Below are 16,545 nucleotides of genomic sequence, written 5' to 3'. Positions count from 1 at the left end.
ATCGCAAATCGCGGCTTACAAAATTGCCGTGGAAATGCCATGATATAAAATTGAAAAAATGGCGTGTCATAGAAGGGGAAAAATGGGAGAAAAACTTACAAAAACGGAAGTTTATGAATTGGGAAATACACTATACAATTCTAAAGAGTTTATATTTGAAATCGTGTCCTGTAGTCTATTAGCTTGGAAAAAATGGCAATACATTAATTTCTATATGTTAGGCTTTTTGTTATTTATTATCCATACTAAATTATTTGATAGTTAAGCTACCCTTTACAAGCTCATACCTCATATAGAGCATAATTATGAGACGGAAGACTGGCGACCGTGCCGACCAACGGACAGCGTGGACAAAAAGGGTTATGAATGTGAAATTGTCATGCAAGAATTAGCCATGTTCTATGTTGTGGCCACGTCGCGAGTATTTCGTTACATTTTATTCTTATTTTTAACCCGTTTCTGCCTCTGTTATTTTTCCCGCTCTTTTTTTCGCTGGTTTTGTGGCTAACCGTCACGTCAAATAAGCCGGCTTTTTATAGCTCCATTCGGTTCAGAATGTCGGAAATTATTTCCGAAATGCTGGAAAAACATTGCTAAATGTTTGCCATGTTTGCTTGACGCTCAGGAAACGTAAACATTTAGTGTAGTCGGTGTAGGTTCACCCACTCCATGGGATCTATCGGATCTGGGCACCCCCAGTGCAGTTTTCCCACCCCCTCCATAGTGGGCAAAGTAACCTCATATGCATTCATAACTAACCCGATGGAAAATGCATTTTAATGTGCGCAAAAATCCAATTTAAATTCAGAGCATTTTCTCTTCTCGGCAGACGCAGCATGCAATCACAAAATTAGTTGGCGACGAGATAAGAATTTTACTACTCTGCCACATAAAAATATTATAGAGATATATATACATATATATAGATGTGATATAGGGGGTAATGCGTATAAATCAACGAAATAGGGGAAGCACAGCTGCAAACAAATTCCAAATAATTCCTGTGAGCGACGTGGAAAATTCATTTGACAAAATGCACAAAAAAGCAATTTCGAGCTGCAGACAAATTGAAATATACGCAAGGAGCAGGTGCCGCTGAAAGGGGGGCGGTGGTGGGCGTGCTACTGCAGTGACAGTTGGGTAAATAAATATGTGGGTGTATGTATACATAGAGGGAGTACATAGGGAAAAGGCGAGGCGACATTCGGCCATGTATTTTGAGTACGAAGATGCAGCCACCACCTAAAAGTATGCTACGAAAACAGACGAAGCTGCTGCTGCTTCTTCTTCCTCAGCTGCCGTATGTGAGAGGCGCCTACGCTTGTGTGTGTAGGTGCGCCTGAGCTTTTCGATTTCAGTTCGCTTGTGTGTGTGTGAGTGGTGTGCGATTCGCCATTCGCGCGTTGAAAATAGGAGGAGCTGAGAAAAACTTTCCATGCGCAGTTCGAATTGCTAACAGAAAATATGAACAAGAAAAATGCGCTTAAATATGGGAAAATAACCGAACAACTTCTTGGCCAAAAACTCTATAAAATTTTAGTAGCTTATTTAAAGAACTTTTAAAATGCGGAAAGGAATAGATTTGCATATCATGCCAAATATAAATTATGAATTTAAAAAGCAGGCTTTTAAAGTTCACTTTTCATTTACTGAATTAACAATATTACAAAGTACTAAGGATTTCTTTGCATATCTTATTAAAATTTAAAGCTTGAAGTAGAGTACAGACAGTACTGTAGATCATACAGTACTTAAAATGATTACTAAATTTCCCTTTGTGGTAATTTCGCAAAACTTAAAGCTTTTTAACATAGATAGAAGATCCCCTTCCATTTTTTTCAACCTTTTTTTTTTAGGTTATTCTAACTAATGCGGAAAAGGCGGAGCTCATTGCCTTTCATTTTGGTTTTTGCCGCCCCTTTGGGTTTCAACCCAAGTCCCGGAAAACGTACCCAAGTCCCCCGTTGTGATAGATATCTCCTGGCTATTAGTACGAAAGTCAGGCTTGGGGGCCAAGTGAGTGAACTCCAAGGTATCGATGGCATCGATGGCCCAACAGGCCGTTTAGCGCCATCAGACAATTCCCGCTGGCTCAGCGGCATTCACGCGTGCGCAAACGGGTTACAGAGGGTTATAAATATATATATACAGATATATACGATCTGGGGGGAAAAAGATCGGGAAAACAGGATGAATGCAAGCTGGGAGCACCCAACAACAATCAGTCGATCAGTCGATTGTCACAGATATTTGTCATGTTTCTCTGGCCAAACTTTCCCTGCTGTTCTGGCCTGCAAAACGTTGTAAAAATGTCAATTGCGTTTTCTGCCTTTTATTTGGATTTTTTTCCCCCATATGTGTTTGGTCTCTGTTGCTTCTGTTCATCGATCGGGTTTCATGTAATTACATTGTTTTCTGATTCATAATTAATTTGATCTGTTCTCCACTCGAGCAGGCCGCATTTTTCTGAGCACTCCAACTGATTTTTACATGAGCTCGCAGGCAATCGAACATTGATAGTTACTGAGTGATGATTTAATGAGGCAAACGTGGCATGTTGTGAATGAAATCAATTTTGTGAATGTGCAGAATGGCAAAAACAATGCCACCGCACGATGGAAACATCCCAGGAAGCGAAGGACAGACGGCCAGCATTCATACATAGTTGTGAGTACCACTTGCAGCATAAATATCTTCAGTTGGGTGTTGTAATGAGTCTTATGAATCAATGAAATGTTGATTGAGTCGAGCTGGAGCAGCTGCCAGTGTGTTTCCCTTATTAGCCATATTGCTATAGCTGCAGTCATTCTTAAAGATTCTTCTATAAATATTACGAGTATTTGATGAAGAGCTTAGTACTTTCACAAGATCTAATATGGTCATCATATCATCATTATGGTTGAAAATATATACTAAATTTATTCATCAATTTCTTTAGCTTTTTATCTGCTTAATCGAAATAGGCATCATAAAACCAAAATTTCCTCAACTTTTTTATCCGCAACGCACGACTGGCGATTGACAAATTAATGCGGATCACAAATCAACACCTCAACATGTTAATCATATCAAAAAAGGGGAGAGTGTGGCGTAAAAAGAAGACCCTGAAATTGAACCCTCACCGAGTTGCGAGTTGCAAACCCCTGAAAAGCAAAAATTAATTAAAAACATCAACAGAACGCGTCGAGATTTACAAATGTCTCCTTGCTGGAATTAGTTCAGATGGGATTGGTAAGGGCTTGGGATTCGGATTGGGTTCGGTTTTGGGCTTTCGAGTGGCTCGGTGGTTCTGTGGTGGGTGGCAAATTCCCAGTCACACCTTTGCCGCTGATGGCTTGATAAACGACGACCGCAGATTCATTCATGGTTCACGAAACCGTGAACCGTTCTCTAATCAGCAACCCTTTTGTGAGAGATTTCGCCCCGAAATTGGGTTGGTTTTATTTTATTTACCCATTTGCTCTTATTTTTTTTGATATGCAGATTTTGTAAAATTTCGGAAAAAAAAGTAGAAAGGGGACCGATGATGATGTCATTCGGTGGCTGACAAAACGCTTGACTGATTACACTTGTATCTGTTTTGTGTACAGGGCTCAATATGCTAAAGGGATATGAAGGATTTTAAATTGTCCTCGACTGATTCCCTTGCTCTTTGCTCCTTTGTGCCCGGCCGGGTGATGAATTTGGTTTATTGAAAGGCGTCAGTGCGTGAAATGATGTGTGTCAATTGCATGAATGCCACGCCGTTTCCCACATCCTTTCGAAGGATGTTCCATTCCAGCTATGCGCAACTCACTCCCTGGATTTTCGTTGACAGCGATTATGCAAATCGGTCGAGGCTGGCGAGATAAAACGGCATTAATTTCTGAAAGGCTTTGTCCAGGTCTTAAGCTGCTTTCACCTCAAACTCGTGCTTAAAGTTCTCGTTGGCCCAAAACTATTGCACAAAATTTGCATTGCTGTCAAAATTTTCAATTTATATGCTAAGCAAAATGCAGCTTGTTTTGGCCAACTCGCTGTGCACTTTTAATAAGCAATTAAAACTTGATCGCTGATGGAGTGTGTAGCCTTCCCCTCTTTAAATCGCTCACATATGTGCCTGTCATTATGGCCAACACCATTTAATTGCCTCGGTCGACGTAAAATTTATTGTTTTCATTTCAATCAACCGCAAATTGTCGAACAAATGGTACAAATTGTTTAAAATTGCATTGCCACCTCCACGCCTCATCGCACACCCCGATCGAGAAAGTGACCCCAGTTTCGATGAGGGGTGCATTCTAATGTGACCACTGGCCAGTGACCATCACATCAACGCATCACATCCCCGAACAGCCCGAGAACAACCTCAAAACGCGTGTCATTAAAATAATTGATACGCTTGTTCGAACAACGCCTCTACACCAATTTAATTGATAGCCACCGTTCATTGGAGGAAAAGTGCGTGCGCGTGATTTAATTTTATTGCTCCCCCGTTTGTCCCTCTTAATTAGTTAATAGATTCGATTTTCTCGATTTTGCGGCTAGGGAAGGTGGCTTCTCAAAAATTTATACAAGGGTAGTTATCGTAGTTTATGGCCCGCTCGTAAAATGCTTGCCAAATTTGTTGACAAGTCAGCAATTAATTTTCAGATTAATGACCGAAAAAGATATGTGTGCTGCGATGGGATTTGTGAACGAGTGATGACTTATAAATGCACTTGAAATCCAGTAATATTTAATATTAATAAATGATATGATGTACTAAAAATATATTGCAACAAATATACGAAAATCTCTTTTAAGCAAGAGATGTAAATAAATAATAAATATTAAGCTTATGATATTTTAATAAATATTGAAACACTTAATTGTATATCCTCTTGTATAGTCTCTTTTTATAGTTAGGTTTAAGTATATAAAATAGTTTTAATTGAATAAATTCCAAGTTGGAAGAATTTTCCAAAATGGTCTGCCTGGAAAAATGTGCGATGATTTTCGCTGGCTAGCCAAGAGCATCAGTTTTATGGTGGCTCCGCTCGGTCGGAGCTATAAAACTTTTTCCGCTTCGCTTTTTAATCTTCTCCAGCTGCGAGTGAGTGGATTTCGCTGCTTATCAGTTGCGTGTGTAATTGTCGTATAGAAATTAAAAAGGGTCGGAGGAAAATGGCTCTGCCAATGGGAAAATCGGAAAAAAAAGGAGCGAAAGGCAAGGGAAAGAAATCTGGGATGTTGAGAGCTTGAGATGCGCTCAAGTGGCGAGATAAAAGCCCTCTGGCTGAGTTAATGACTTCCAGGCTCTGCTGGGTGCTTCGACTTAAGACGCCATTTTTATCGCAATTGTCCTTTGGTTTGCTGCTGCCACTCGAAGGACTCTCAGGACTCTTATTCCGCTTCTGATTCGAATATCTGGTGCTTTACTGGCCCTGTCCATGTTGCCAAGTGAGCGTGGCAAATGTTTTAATGGCGAACGTCGCGACACTCGAGTGCAGGCCAAGTTGAAGCGGAGAATATCCTGCCATTGCTTTGATTTCGTCCTGCTAATGAAATCACGTCCAGATGCCATTCGAGCCACGCCCTGAATACATATTTCTCGCATTGCCTTTGATATTTCCAACCTATTTGAATTTTAATTGCCCACCAAATCGCTTTTTTCGCATGCAGCCACACACACACCATCAATCATAATCGATCAGTTGGGATTTGCGTGATGATGATTGTCCTGAATCCTTCGTCCTGCCTGATAGATAGATGCCTTTTTAAATGCATTCTAATGCGGGCCGGCCCAAAAAAGTGAGCTATGGCAAAGTGTGTGTCTGCTGAGCATATCAAATGATGTGATGTGTCATGTGTCCTACATGTCCTGCGAAAAAGTCTTTGTCTGGTCCTTGAGAGCACTCAGCTTTCAGCAGCAGCACAGCCAGCAACTTGCAAATTATTTGCATTTCAAACTTTTGTTGATGACATTTTTCATGAAAATTTTAATGTGTTTTCCAGTTCGCTTTTTTTTCGCTTAGGACAGTTTGTACCTGGCCCCACAAACACACACACACACACACACACATTCGCACACTTTTGGTATATTAATATATGCAGGGCCTGGCTTTTAACACTCATATTCCAAAAGGGGATGTTGGGGGCGTGAAAAACTTTTTCCACACGAGAATGCGTTTTGTAATGAAAGTTGAGCTACGGGGAAAAGTCGGGGAAACATTTTCAATATTCATGTGCCGCTGTATGTGTGTGTGGGATGTAAATGTGGCTGTGAAACTTTTAACATTTGTATGAATATAATTTAGAATAAATAATAAAAAAATATATATATTTTCCAGCATGGCGTGTGTGTCCAGAAAAAGGCAAACATAAATACATTAAAATTCCATTAAAAAGCAAGCATATGAAAAGCTGGCACATATCTATGGTATGTAACAAAAAGGATCACACACAAAGAAATATGAGTTTCTCAAAATTATTTGAAATTTAAAAATGATGTATTAAAATTGGAACTATTTTGCTTCCTTTTTTGCAATATTTGCTATATAATTCCAGATGCTTTCAATATATTTCTAATGCAACATTTTATTTATAGTAAGAAGTATTTGACAGATTTAGCTTTTCTATACAGATCTTCGTTTTTCCAGCAGTTGTCAGTCGCACTCGTTGTCCCGTTTTTGAGTCGACTTGGTCCTTGTCACAATTATTGTATAAATTAACGTCACAAACAAATGTTACAAAAGTCGCCAATGAAGTGGAATGATGCGTAGAGCGTTAAACTGTCACCCCGACACCCTCCCTCTGTCGAGGAACCACCCTCCCTCGGTTTGACCCATCCCCCCACCCGCTAACCGCAAATGTGCCTAATTTTTCGTTGTTATCCTTTGTGGCCGTTGTCCTCGTGTTGCTGTGTCCTTCCAGGACTGAAGTCTCCTAATAATGCGTAAAATGTAATGCACCATCCTGAGGTTTCGCTAGGCAAACAAGCGCTTCACTGTACTCCAATCGCGACAAGTGATTCCGAGATTTACGGCTTTTTTGGGGATGGTCTACGTCTATCTAGTCCTTTGCCACGGGTGTCCTTTTTGTTGTGCTAATGTTTGGCGTTTTTATGGCTTGCAGCAAATTTGATTTATTGGCAGAACTTGGGCGTTCAGTTGTTCGCAAACTTGTGTAAAGTTTTCGTTTTTTTTGGATGAGGAGAGTTCATCATATAATTGATGCGATTTGCGGTTCATAAAGTGCAATTGCCTGTAAAGTAACAAAAGCGAGGCAAGACAAATGCTCGCACACATATGGGAGGATATTTTTGTGGCCTTACAAGAATGGAGTACACTTAGTTAATAGAAGATATATCCTTGTTGGATTTTATGTACAGAGTACTCAGAAACAAACTAATTCCGTAACAGAAAGTAATCAATTTAATATGTAGCCTTTATGGGTATGTTTCCATTTTTAAACAATTTTATATTAGAAAGATGAAGTTTCAGTGGAATTTATTATATATTCAAGACTAATGAAAACAGTGGGCAAAAACTCCGTCCAAATTATTTATTTTATAGAATTCTAACATCTTTGACTAATGCACCTTGGATGAGAGTGTACCCAAGCCCATTCCCATTCCAAACTAGATCAGATCATCCGAAAGGTGATCAAAGTGTGTCAGTGCAAAGCGTTGGTCTCTTTGTTTGTCTTCCCCGGAGATCTGTTCATTTCCCATGCCAAGCAGCAGATATAGATACAAAACTGAGACGACGACGCCGACGAGTCGGCCTCATTAGGTGACCCAAAGTGTCCGAAACTATGCAATTTACATGCACAGAAGCCCCTCGGAGATAGAACCCACGAGGGCCAATAGACCGTGGAAGATAAGAGCGGAACTGGAACTCAAACCAGACATGCCACACCAAAAAAGCCAACCAGTCCCATTCGAATTATGTTGTACTGCGGCTATTTCGAGGCTTGAGGGGCTGGCTATCCCAGCGAGATCGTTGCGGGGCGATACATAAAATTTGAATGCGTTTTGCATACATTAACCCACTGTTGCCCACTGTGTGCCCACTGTATGCGCCGGGGGTGACTGACTAGTAACGGTCAGCAGTTGACCAAAGGCTAGTGGAAAATGTGTTTATTAAATTTTATGATTATTGGCCGGCAATTGAGCAGCTTGCCTTGGGAATGTGTCGCCATTCTCCCCTTTTATATATATGTTTTTTTTTTATTTCCATTCCCATTTCGATTGTGAAAATTGAAATTTTATGCGCACAAGTGGCAAGTTCCTTTGGCGAGAAATGGCCTGAAATTCTCACGCGTAACTGGAGCAGTTTTTGGTGGCTCTGTTCTCGCTTACACTTTGTGTTGGTAATTCAATTTACGTTTTCGAAATGCTAATTAACCCGGCCGAGAAAGAGAAGGTCTCTTCCCGCGTTTATTTCTGGGTGTTACACATGTTTTGGGATCTGCCTAATGTGCCACAAATTGAATGTCATTAAGATTTTACGACGGAACCCCAGTGTAAACACGTTGCGACCCCCTTTGACAGACATCAATCAGTGCCTCATTACGAATGCACAAGTTGGCTTTAAGAAAGCGCCAACAAAGCCACATGGATTTTTGGTCTAGTTCTTAAAGATGAGGTATTCGGCGAGGGAAAACTAATTAAAGAAATATTGGTTGGACGACGATGGGCGTGAAGGCGGCGGTACACATCGCTGGACAATTTGGAACGCTCCTCAAATTGGCAACTAAGTAAACTTGAAAGCTGCTGGAGCTGGTCCATCCAGTCGGGTCTACACGCCCACTTTTTTCATGGGGGACTACTATTTGTTGTTGTGACTGCTTCGTTATGCAAATTCATGATGGAGGAGAAAAGAAAAACCATCGCGAAAACAAAAGACAGAAATGAAAATTGTGAGCTATATGGTAAATATATATATATATAAAGCAAATGCAAATTGTATATAAAGAAATGCCAGAAAAGACAAATAACATGGTGGAACGGCAGAACAACAAATTTAAACGACGGATTTCTTTAGCTTTCCAACTCCGTGTTTTCTCCCCGCTTCCTTGGAATAAATAATAAACGTAAACGAATTAAAAACGCTGGCCAAAAAACGAGGGGAAGGTCCTCGAACCGAAGCTGTCCTTTCGATATTTTTGTGGCTTCTGGTTTTGGTAAGGAGCGTAATCATCAAAGTTCTTCTGAGACTCTGGTTTTTGTTTACTTAAACCAAGTTTATGCGGCTTTCAATTAGTTTTAATTGAAATTCCCATTGGCCAAGGAAAAGCAATTGGACTGTGCGTTTAATTAAAGTTTGCTGATTGCGAATGACTTGGCTAGCGTTAAGATAAAGGCATTATGTTGATTAAAAGGATTTAGTAAGCAAGTATAATAAAGATATTAATATCGATATAGTTCTATGTATAACTTAGAATTTTAAAAATGACTTGATTTATAATTTTAAGGTTTCTAAACCCTTTGCAACTTTTCCGCAATATCTGGCTAGAATAATTGCCCTCTTGAATGCCAGCATTAGGAGAACATTTTATTCAATTGCGGCTGGCGGGGAAAAACAAATAAAATTTATTTTCCCCCCCCTTTTTTTTGGTGGTCACTTTTTCGGGAGAGAGCATAAAATTAAATGAAATGATGCGTTGAAAGCAAACCGAGAGCCCTTGGCTACTTTCCTCTGCAAGAAAAAAAAAGTGGGCGGCGCCAATCCATGTGTGGTTGCCCAAAAGGATAGGATGATTCGTATTCCGGCGATTCGCGATGGAGTGGTGGCATGGAACGGGGATGGTATGGTATGTGGTATAACGTTTTTGGCTCAATAGATATGTGGCCATGGGGTGCGGGGCCATTTGATGATTTTTGCGTCACCGTTGGTCAAAATCATTTCGAGCGCAAGCAACTGGAAACTGTATAAAAATAATGAAAAAGGAGGGCAGGGGAACGCAGCGTGGCAACGAAAGCAACTTGAAATAAATGGTCAAAAGAAATAAACAGTCCCATAAAGAATAATCATTCAGAATTCTGCTGAATTATGCATGAGGCAGACGGTCCGTGGTCCATGGTCCACCATCCATGGTCCATCGTCCAGGAGCTGCAAACTGGACGCCACTCCACGAGGCGAAGGAGCAGCAGTCCAAGGAGCAGCAGGGGGTGTGGCACTCACATATGCGAAAAGCCCCTCCTGGAAACTCGAACCCAACCCAGCCCAAACCAAACCAACCCAACCCACTTGCTGAAGCATCATTTTCCTCTTTATTATCTGTTTGCTTAGCTGTGAGTGTGTGCTGGATTTTTATCAGACTTCTAAGCAGTTAGCTGCTTTCACAGTAAGAATTAAAGGCCTAAAACATAAATTAGATATAAAAAAGATAATATTTTAAACTTATAATAGGGCTGTAATACTACTTATAAGAATATATAAAAATCCAAAATTTCTATATTTATTATTATTTATTTATTGTTTGTTTTATTTATAGGAACATAACTATTGACTATTTCCCAAGCAAGCATTTCTCTCAGTGCATTAGCCGGCTTCCACTTCTATTTTTCCGGAAAGGTGGAGCTTGGGAGGAGGTGGCGCTAGGAGTGTCCCGCGGAGCGATTCGGCCTGCTCGGTGGCGCTTGGCCAAAAGTCAACCAACATTCGCATAATTTTCGATAAAGCTTTTCGCCAAATGAAATTCAAATGGTTACACATGTCTAACAGCCACCCAACCCAAACTCAAATCCAACGCAGCGATTTTCGTTTGATCATTTTTCTTGGACACCCCCCAACAGCATATAGTATTTCGGTTCTTCCAAAAGTCAGGCTCATTTCCACATTATATGCCGCATCTGATTATCTGCACTTTGCTGTTTGTTTGTTTAGTTTTTGTTTATTTCGTTTGTTTGCTTGATTGTTTGTTGTTTTGGCCGAAAAATACTGATAATAAAAGGTAATGATGGGGGGCTACCTATATATGGGTTATCTCTTTGTTAAAGGGCGACTATGAATCGACGGATTTGGAAATGGAAACTTTAAGTTTTGATAGAGCAATTGTCATGGGGATGCTAATGGAGATTGCGAAGAGATTACGCTTATTTTGATTAGGAAAGTGGAAATATGCGTTGGTGGGAATAATGGCATACTCTTTTATTTACTATTTGCCAATTTGGAGTTTAATGGTTATAATAAATAAGCAAATTACTTAAACACAAAGCGTAAGTAACTTTAATTCAATGCAGCTTATCCAGATATTGTAGCAGTTATTTTAAATAAATTTTTGAATTTTCAAAGAAACACAACCCTATATTATTTTCTGTTATTCACACGACTTTTTTTAGCAGTGCGAGTGGCAATTAAAAATGTCCCGGTCTCGCCGACCTTAAACAACACGTTCATAAATACGGCGGTGTTTTGTCTGGACCCCTCAGTTCTGCTCAGCACCTATTCGAAGCGAATCGGTTTTGTTAGGGAGGGCGAGAGACCCACTTTATCAGGTAGACGACACGACTTAACCGCAGCAGACGCTTATGCCTGCGGTCGCTGCGATTGCATCAGATGAGGTGCGAATCCCAATCGGAAGCTAAATCAGTGCTAAAAAAAAAATAGAATTCAATCGAAAATCAGTTGATCAGCGATCACATGGCTTTGGTTTTTCTAGCCTATAAACAAGTGGCTTGCATGTAATAGATAGAAACTGGCGGCTATAATTAGCACAAGTGATTAGTTGGACTGAAGTGGAATTTGTTTATTGTTTACGATCCCGCATTTAATCGTGCGATCGAGAGCCGATCGATCAACCCTCGCCGATTGTGCTCTACTGGGGGGCTTGGAAATTAGCGTACATTCGCGATAGCACAGCCCATTTAAGCTGCAAAAGGAAAACATAATTTAATCTGTTATTGTTTACGCCGAAATGGAAAACACCTTTAAAATGCGTCATTGAACGCATTTTCCCGATAAGCAACAAAGTGTCAACATGGAAGTTTGATTATGTAAAAACCTAGGCAAGAAGATTTTTCGCTGACTCTGTCTCCAAGTGGGGGGCCCTTAAATAAATTATTAAACTTTGATCTTGAAATGCATGTGCTAGCGCATCGAGCTGATAAGCAAATCGAAGTCGGCACATGATTTGCTGATTTGAGATCAATGCCAAAGTGAGATGCGTGATTTTGAAGACTAGACAGACATAATGCGGTCAATGAATCTGAAAGATGATGACCGAAGCTAAAACGTGAGAAAGGAACCACAGTGTTTAGTTTTGGTATAAATGGCATAAATCGCCGGCGGTATAAAATTTTGTGCCCGACATGCGTTTCTCGATGCGGTTGTGGAACCTACGGAATCTTCCCGCTCCCGCTCCGCCCGCCGAGATTGCATTCCCAGCTCAACTGATAACCACGACGAGTATATCAGCTGCCAGCCCATATATGTACGATGATCGGAGGTTTAATTAGGCGCGGCTGTAACATGAACATTCATAATTCCTCTGGCATTCAATCAATGCAGACGTGAACGATTCCAGTGATCAAGTGTTCGACTTAGCCAGCGATCTCGTGCAAAGTGTACAGTTTCTTACGCACCCAAGAAAATCGATACTCAAAACATAGGTACAAATAGACGTTACTGAAATCAAAGCATATGATGGCGCAAAGTGATTCGGGAGGTTGCTGTGCCAAGCTTAATAAAGGTAAGAATCTATAAATATTAACTAGTGATCGTGGATAGTTAAGTCCGGTATTTGCAACAGATGAGTGCTGCCAGAAGACAAAGGATGTGGTCTTGAGCGGCGTAGCTCCCAAAATGTTTCCCGACAAAATCTACAAGTCCGTTCAAACAAAAGGAGAGGATGCCACCGGAATGACCTGCGAATGCGGTGTTTTTGGAGCCATTGCTTGCGGGGATTACCCAACACAAGTAAGAAAAAAATATTTTTATTTAATTTAATATTATTTAGCACTGATAATGTATAAAAACACACATTAGCATGCTCAACAGTTAATAATTTTGGTTTTAGAAAAAATGTTTAGATATAATACTTGGAAAATTCCGGAAAAATATGTGTAGCAGATCACAATCAATTGTTAATATATATTAAATATTACTAGGACACAGTAGATAGCCACCATGAAATGCCGATCATAACCATATCAATATCTCGAAGTCATTGGGGCTGTCACAAGTCCATCACCCGTTTAGCAAAATCCCATGGACGACCATGTAGTACGTCAGACGTATGCAAATCAATGGTTAGTGGGTCAATGGTTAGCTACGTTCCACCAGATACACCCCCTGCTGATCTTCTAACGATGCCCATCTATCTGTGGCCAATGCCCAGTGGCTGTGGTGACGTCAGCAAGATCGAACTGAATTGTATGGATTTGGTTTGCCGTGCGGTTGTAATCTCTGTTTTTCATGTTTTTATTGCTCGACTGTAATGAAATGGAAAATAACAGAAAGTACTGGCGTATTCACGGTCGGAAATCGACATACAGCTATCTTTTTTTTTACTCAACTGATTGAAATTAGCATTACTAAACTATCTTATACGTTGGGCTAGGTATGCAGGAAAAAAAGTATCAAGTTGCTTTGATCTGATGATTTGATTGAAGAAAATGCTGAATAACCAAGCTTAAAATTACAATTCTTAATATTGAGTTTGGAAAATGATATGCCTTATCAATGCACAGCACCCCCTGGACTTTATTATTCAATATTTACGTTTATTATAATATTGTAAAAAAAAAAAATAAGGAAAAGAAAGTACTAAATGGGATTTTTTCTGCTTTCAGCTGGACATAGCACAGATGATCTGCCTGGGTCTGGTGGCTCTGCAGCATCGTGGCCAGGAGTCGGCGGGAATAGTGACCAGTTTGGGCAAGTCCTCCAAGAACTTCAGCGTGCACAAGGGCATGGGCATGATCAACAACCTGTTCAATGACGAGGCGATCAAGAAGTTAAAGGGCAACCTGGGAATAGGACACACCCGGTATTCCACGTCCGCAGCTTCGGAAGTTGTTAACTGCCAGCCGTTTGTGGTGCACACTGCCCATGGAGCACTGGCCATTGCCCACAATGGCGAGCTGGTGAACTGCGAGTCCTTGCGGAGGGAGGTCCTGGAGCGAGGAGTGGGTCTGTCCACGCACAGTGACAGTGAGCTCATTGCCCAATCCCTGTGCTGTGCTCCCGAGGATGTGTCGGAACACGATGGACCCAATTGGCCGGCCAGAATACGCCATTTCATGACCCTGGCTCCACTCTCCTACTCCCTGGTCGTGATGCACAAGGATAAGATCTACGCTGTCCGCGATTCCTATGGCAATAGACCGCTGTGCTTGGGAAAAATCGTGCCCGTTGATGCAGGACATGCGAATATCAATGACCAACTGGCCGAGGGTTGGGTGGTCAGTAGTGAAAGCTGTGGCTTCCTCTCCATCGGAGCCAGATATGTTCGAGAGGTGGAGCCCGGTGAGATCATCGAGCTGTCACGAAATGGTTATAGAACCGTGGATATCGTCGAAAGACCGGACTACAAACGCATGGCATTCTGCATCTTTGAGTATGTCTACTTCGCCCGCAGTGATTCCATGTTCGAGGGTCAGATGGTATACTCAGCCCGCCTGCAATGTGGTCGCCAGTTGGCCAGGGAATCGCCCTTGGATGCGGATTTGGTCAGCTCGGTTCCGGAATCGGGCACAGCAGCTGCCCATGGTTATGCCAGGGAGTCTGGACTGCCATTCGGAGAAGTTCTCTGCAAGAATCGCTATGTGGGCCGCACGTTTATCCAACCCTCGACAAGATTGCGACAGTTGGGCGTGGCCAAAAAGTTTGGTGCCCTGGCTCAAAATGTGGAGGGCAAGCGCATCGTGCTGGTCGATGACTCCATAGTGAGGGGAAACACCATTGGACCGATCATCAAACTCCTGCGAGATGCCGGCGCCACCGAGGTGCACATTCGCATTGCCAGTCCTCCGCTGCAATATCCCTGCTACATGGGCATCAATATACCCACTCGTGAGGAGCTTATAGCCAACAAATTAAACGCGGATCAGCTGGCGGATCACGTGGGTGCCGATAGTCTGGCCTATTTGAGTGTGGAGGGTCTGGTCAAGGCCGTCCAGATGAACAAGGCCCATGTGAATCCACTCAAGGCTGGCTACTGCACCGCTTGTCTAACGGGCGAGTATCCTGGCGGATTGCCGGAAGAGCTGAGCTGGTAGAATCTCTCAGCAATTATTAATTTCATAGGATTAATTTAGTACTTAGCTTCAGATTGTATATAAACAAATATATATTTAAAAAGTTCGGGTCTTTGACCCATCACAAAAAATTTGGTTTTTAATTAAGCAATCTAGGGGTTTTTGTTTTGAGATAAGGAATAATAAGTAGGACATATATTTGAACGCTTCAAACATTCTGGAAAATAACAAACACATGCAGTTACATATAATATGTAAAAAAAAAAAAATATATATATATATATATATATATATATACCATATATAAATATATATATATAAATATCTTAAAGAAGACATAATTTTATTTTTTTGTTACCACATTTAACTTATTTACTAGTTATAATCATTCATTTTTTATTTCCTCACTTTATTTAGCTTTCTCGCAGGCAAGGAACACATACTCTAAATGCTAATGGGCCACATCAACGTCTGATTATTTTCAAAACTGTCTAATGCCATAACTTCAATTCATTTCAATTTATATTTCCAAGCCCTGTACCGAGGGATTCAGGAGGGTGGAGGAAGTAGAGTCGCTCGCTTCCGGTTATAGCCGAGTTCAGATATAGCCCCATATCATACAATATGGTAATCGTGTTTGCTTTTTTCGCCCCGTCTCTTTCCGGCTGTGTCCTGCCGTCCCCCACATCCTTGTGTTCCGCTCTCTTTCTTGCGGATTCTCCCCAGTTGGGGCGTTGCAATGTCTAAAGCGGGGCGTTTAGGGCGTTTAATCCTGCGGAAGATGTCCTTGCGGTTATGCAGAGGGGGTATCCGTATCCTCTCTCATCGTATACAACTTTTTTCTTTCTTTCTTTTATGACTCGCGCCGGGTACTGGAGTCAACAATGTCATCATTATTCTTGAATATTGTGTTGTATTTTCGCAAACAATTTCGCTAAGCTGCGCGGCATTGGCAAAGCCGGAAAAGGGGGTGTGGAAAATTTGGGGGTGGGAATGGGTGGAAAGTGGGAGTGGGTTTCCCTACGCTGAAGTGTGGCGAGGACATAAGAGAAGAAAATAATATGCACTGTCATTGTAACTCGCTTGATTAATTCTTGTGAAGGGTATTTACTGTAAGCAGTTAGGGTTCTTGCAAATAAAATGTAACAATGTTTATATTTATTTAAAAAACAAAGATTAAAAAATTTTCAAAAATCGGAAAAGACAATTAATTGTTATAAAAACATTAAAATTAACTTCTCATAATTGGAAATAATATTATAGCAAATTTTATAATTTTGCTTAGGAAATTAAAAGTTATATAAGATATACTCTCTGAACTTCCTAAAAGCTATAGAGGATTTTCTGGGTCCTGTCAGCTTCCCTTTGACGGCGGATCC

The 16,545-nt window shown here is 41.0% G+C and overlaps 1 protein-coding gene across 1 annotated transcript; it reads left to right on the top strand.

The window, feature by feature from the left end:
- Window positions 1-11,586: 11,586 nt before the first annotated feature.
- Window positions 11,587-15,287, top strand: LOC6611067 (amidophosphoribosyltransferase). Its single transcript, XM_002035588.2, has 3 exons — window positions 11,587-12,657; window positions 12,718-12,884; window positions 13,760-15,287. The coding sequence occupies exons 1-3, from the start codon at window positions 12,609-12,611 to the stop codon at window positions 15,185-15,187; spliced, it is 1,644 nt and encodes a 547-aa protein (XP_002035624.1). The 5' UTR covers window positions 11,587-12,608; the 3' UTR covers window positions 15,188-15,287.
- The last annotated feature ends 1,258 nt before the right edge of the window (window positions 15,288-16,545 follow it).

Source organism: Drosophila sechellia, chromosome 3L (assembly GCF_004382195.2).
Source record: "Drosophila sechellia strain sech25 chromosome 3L, ASM438219v1, whole genome shotgun sequence".
NCBI classification, from domain to species: Eukaryota; Metazoa; Arthropoda; class Insecta; order Diptera; family Drosophilidae; genus Drosophila; species Drosophila sechellia.
The sequence above is the reverse complement of the archived record's forward strand: the minus strand, read 5'-3'. Positions and strand labels throughout refer to the sequence as shown.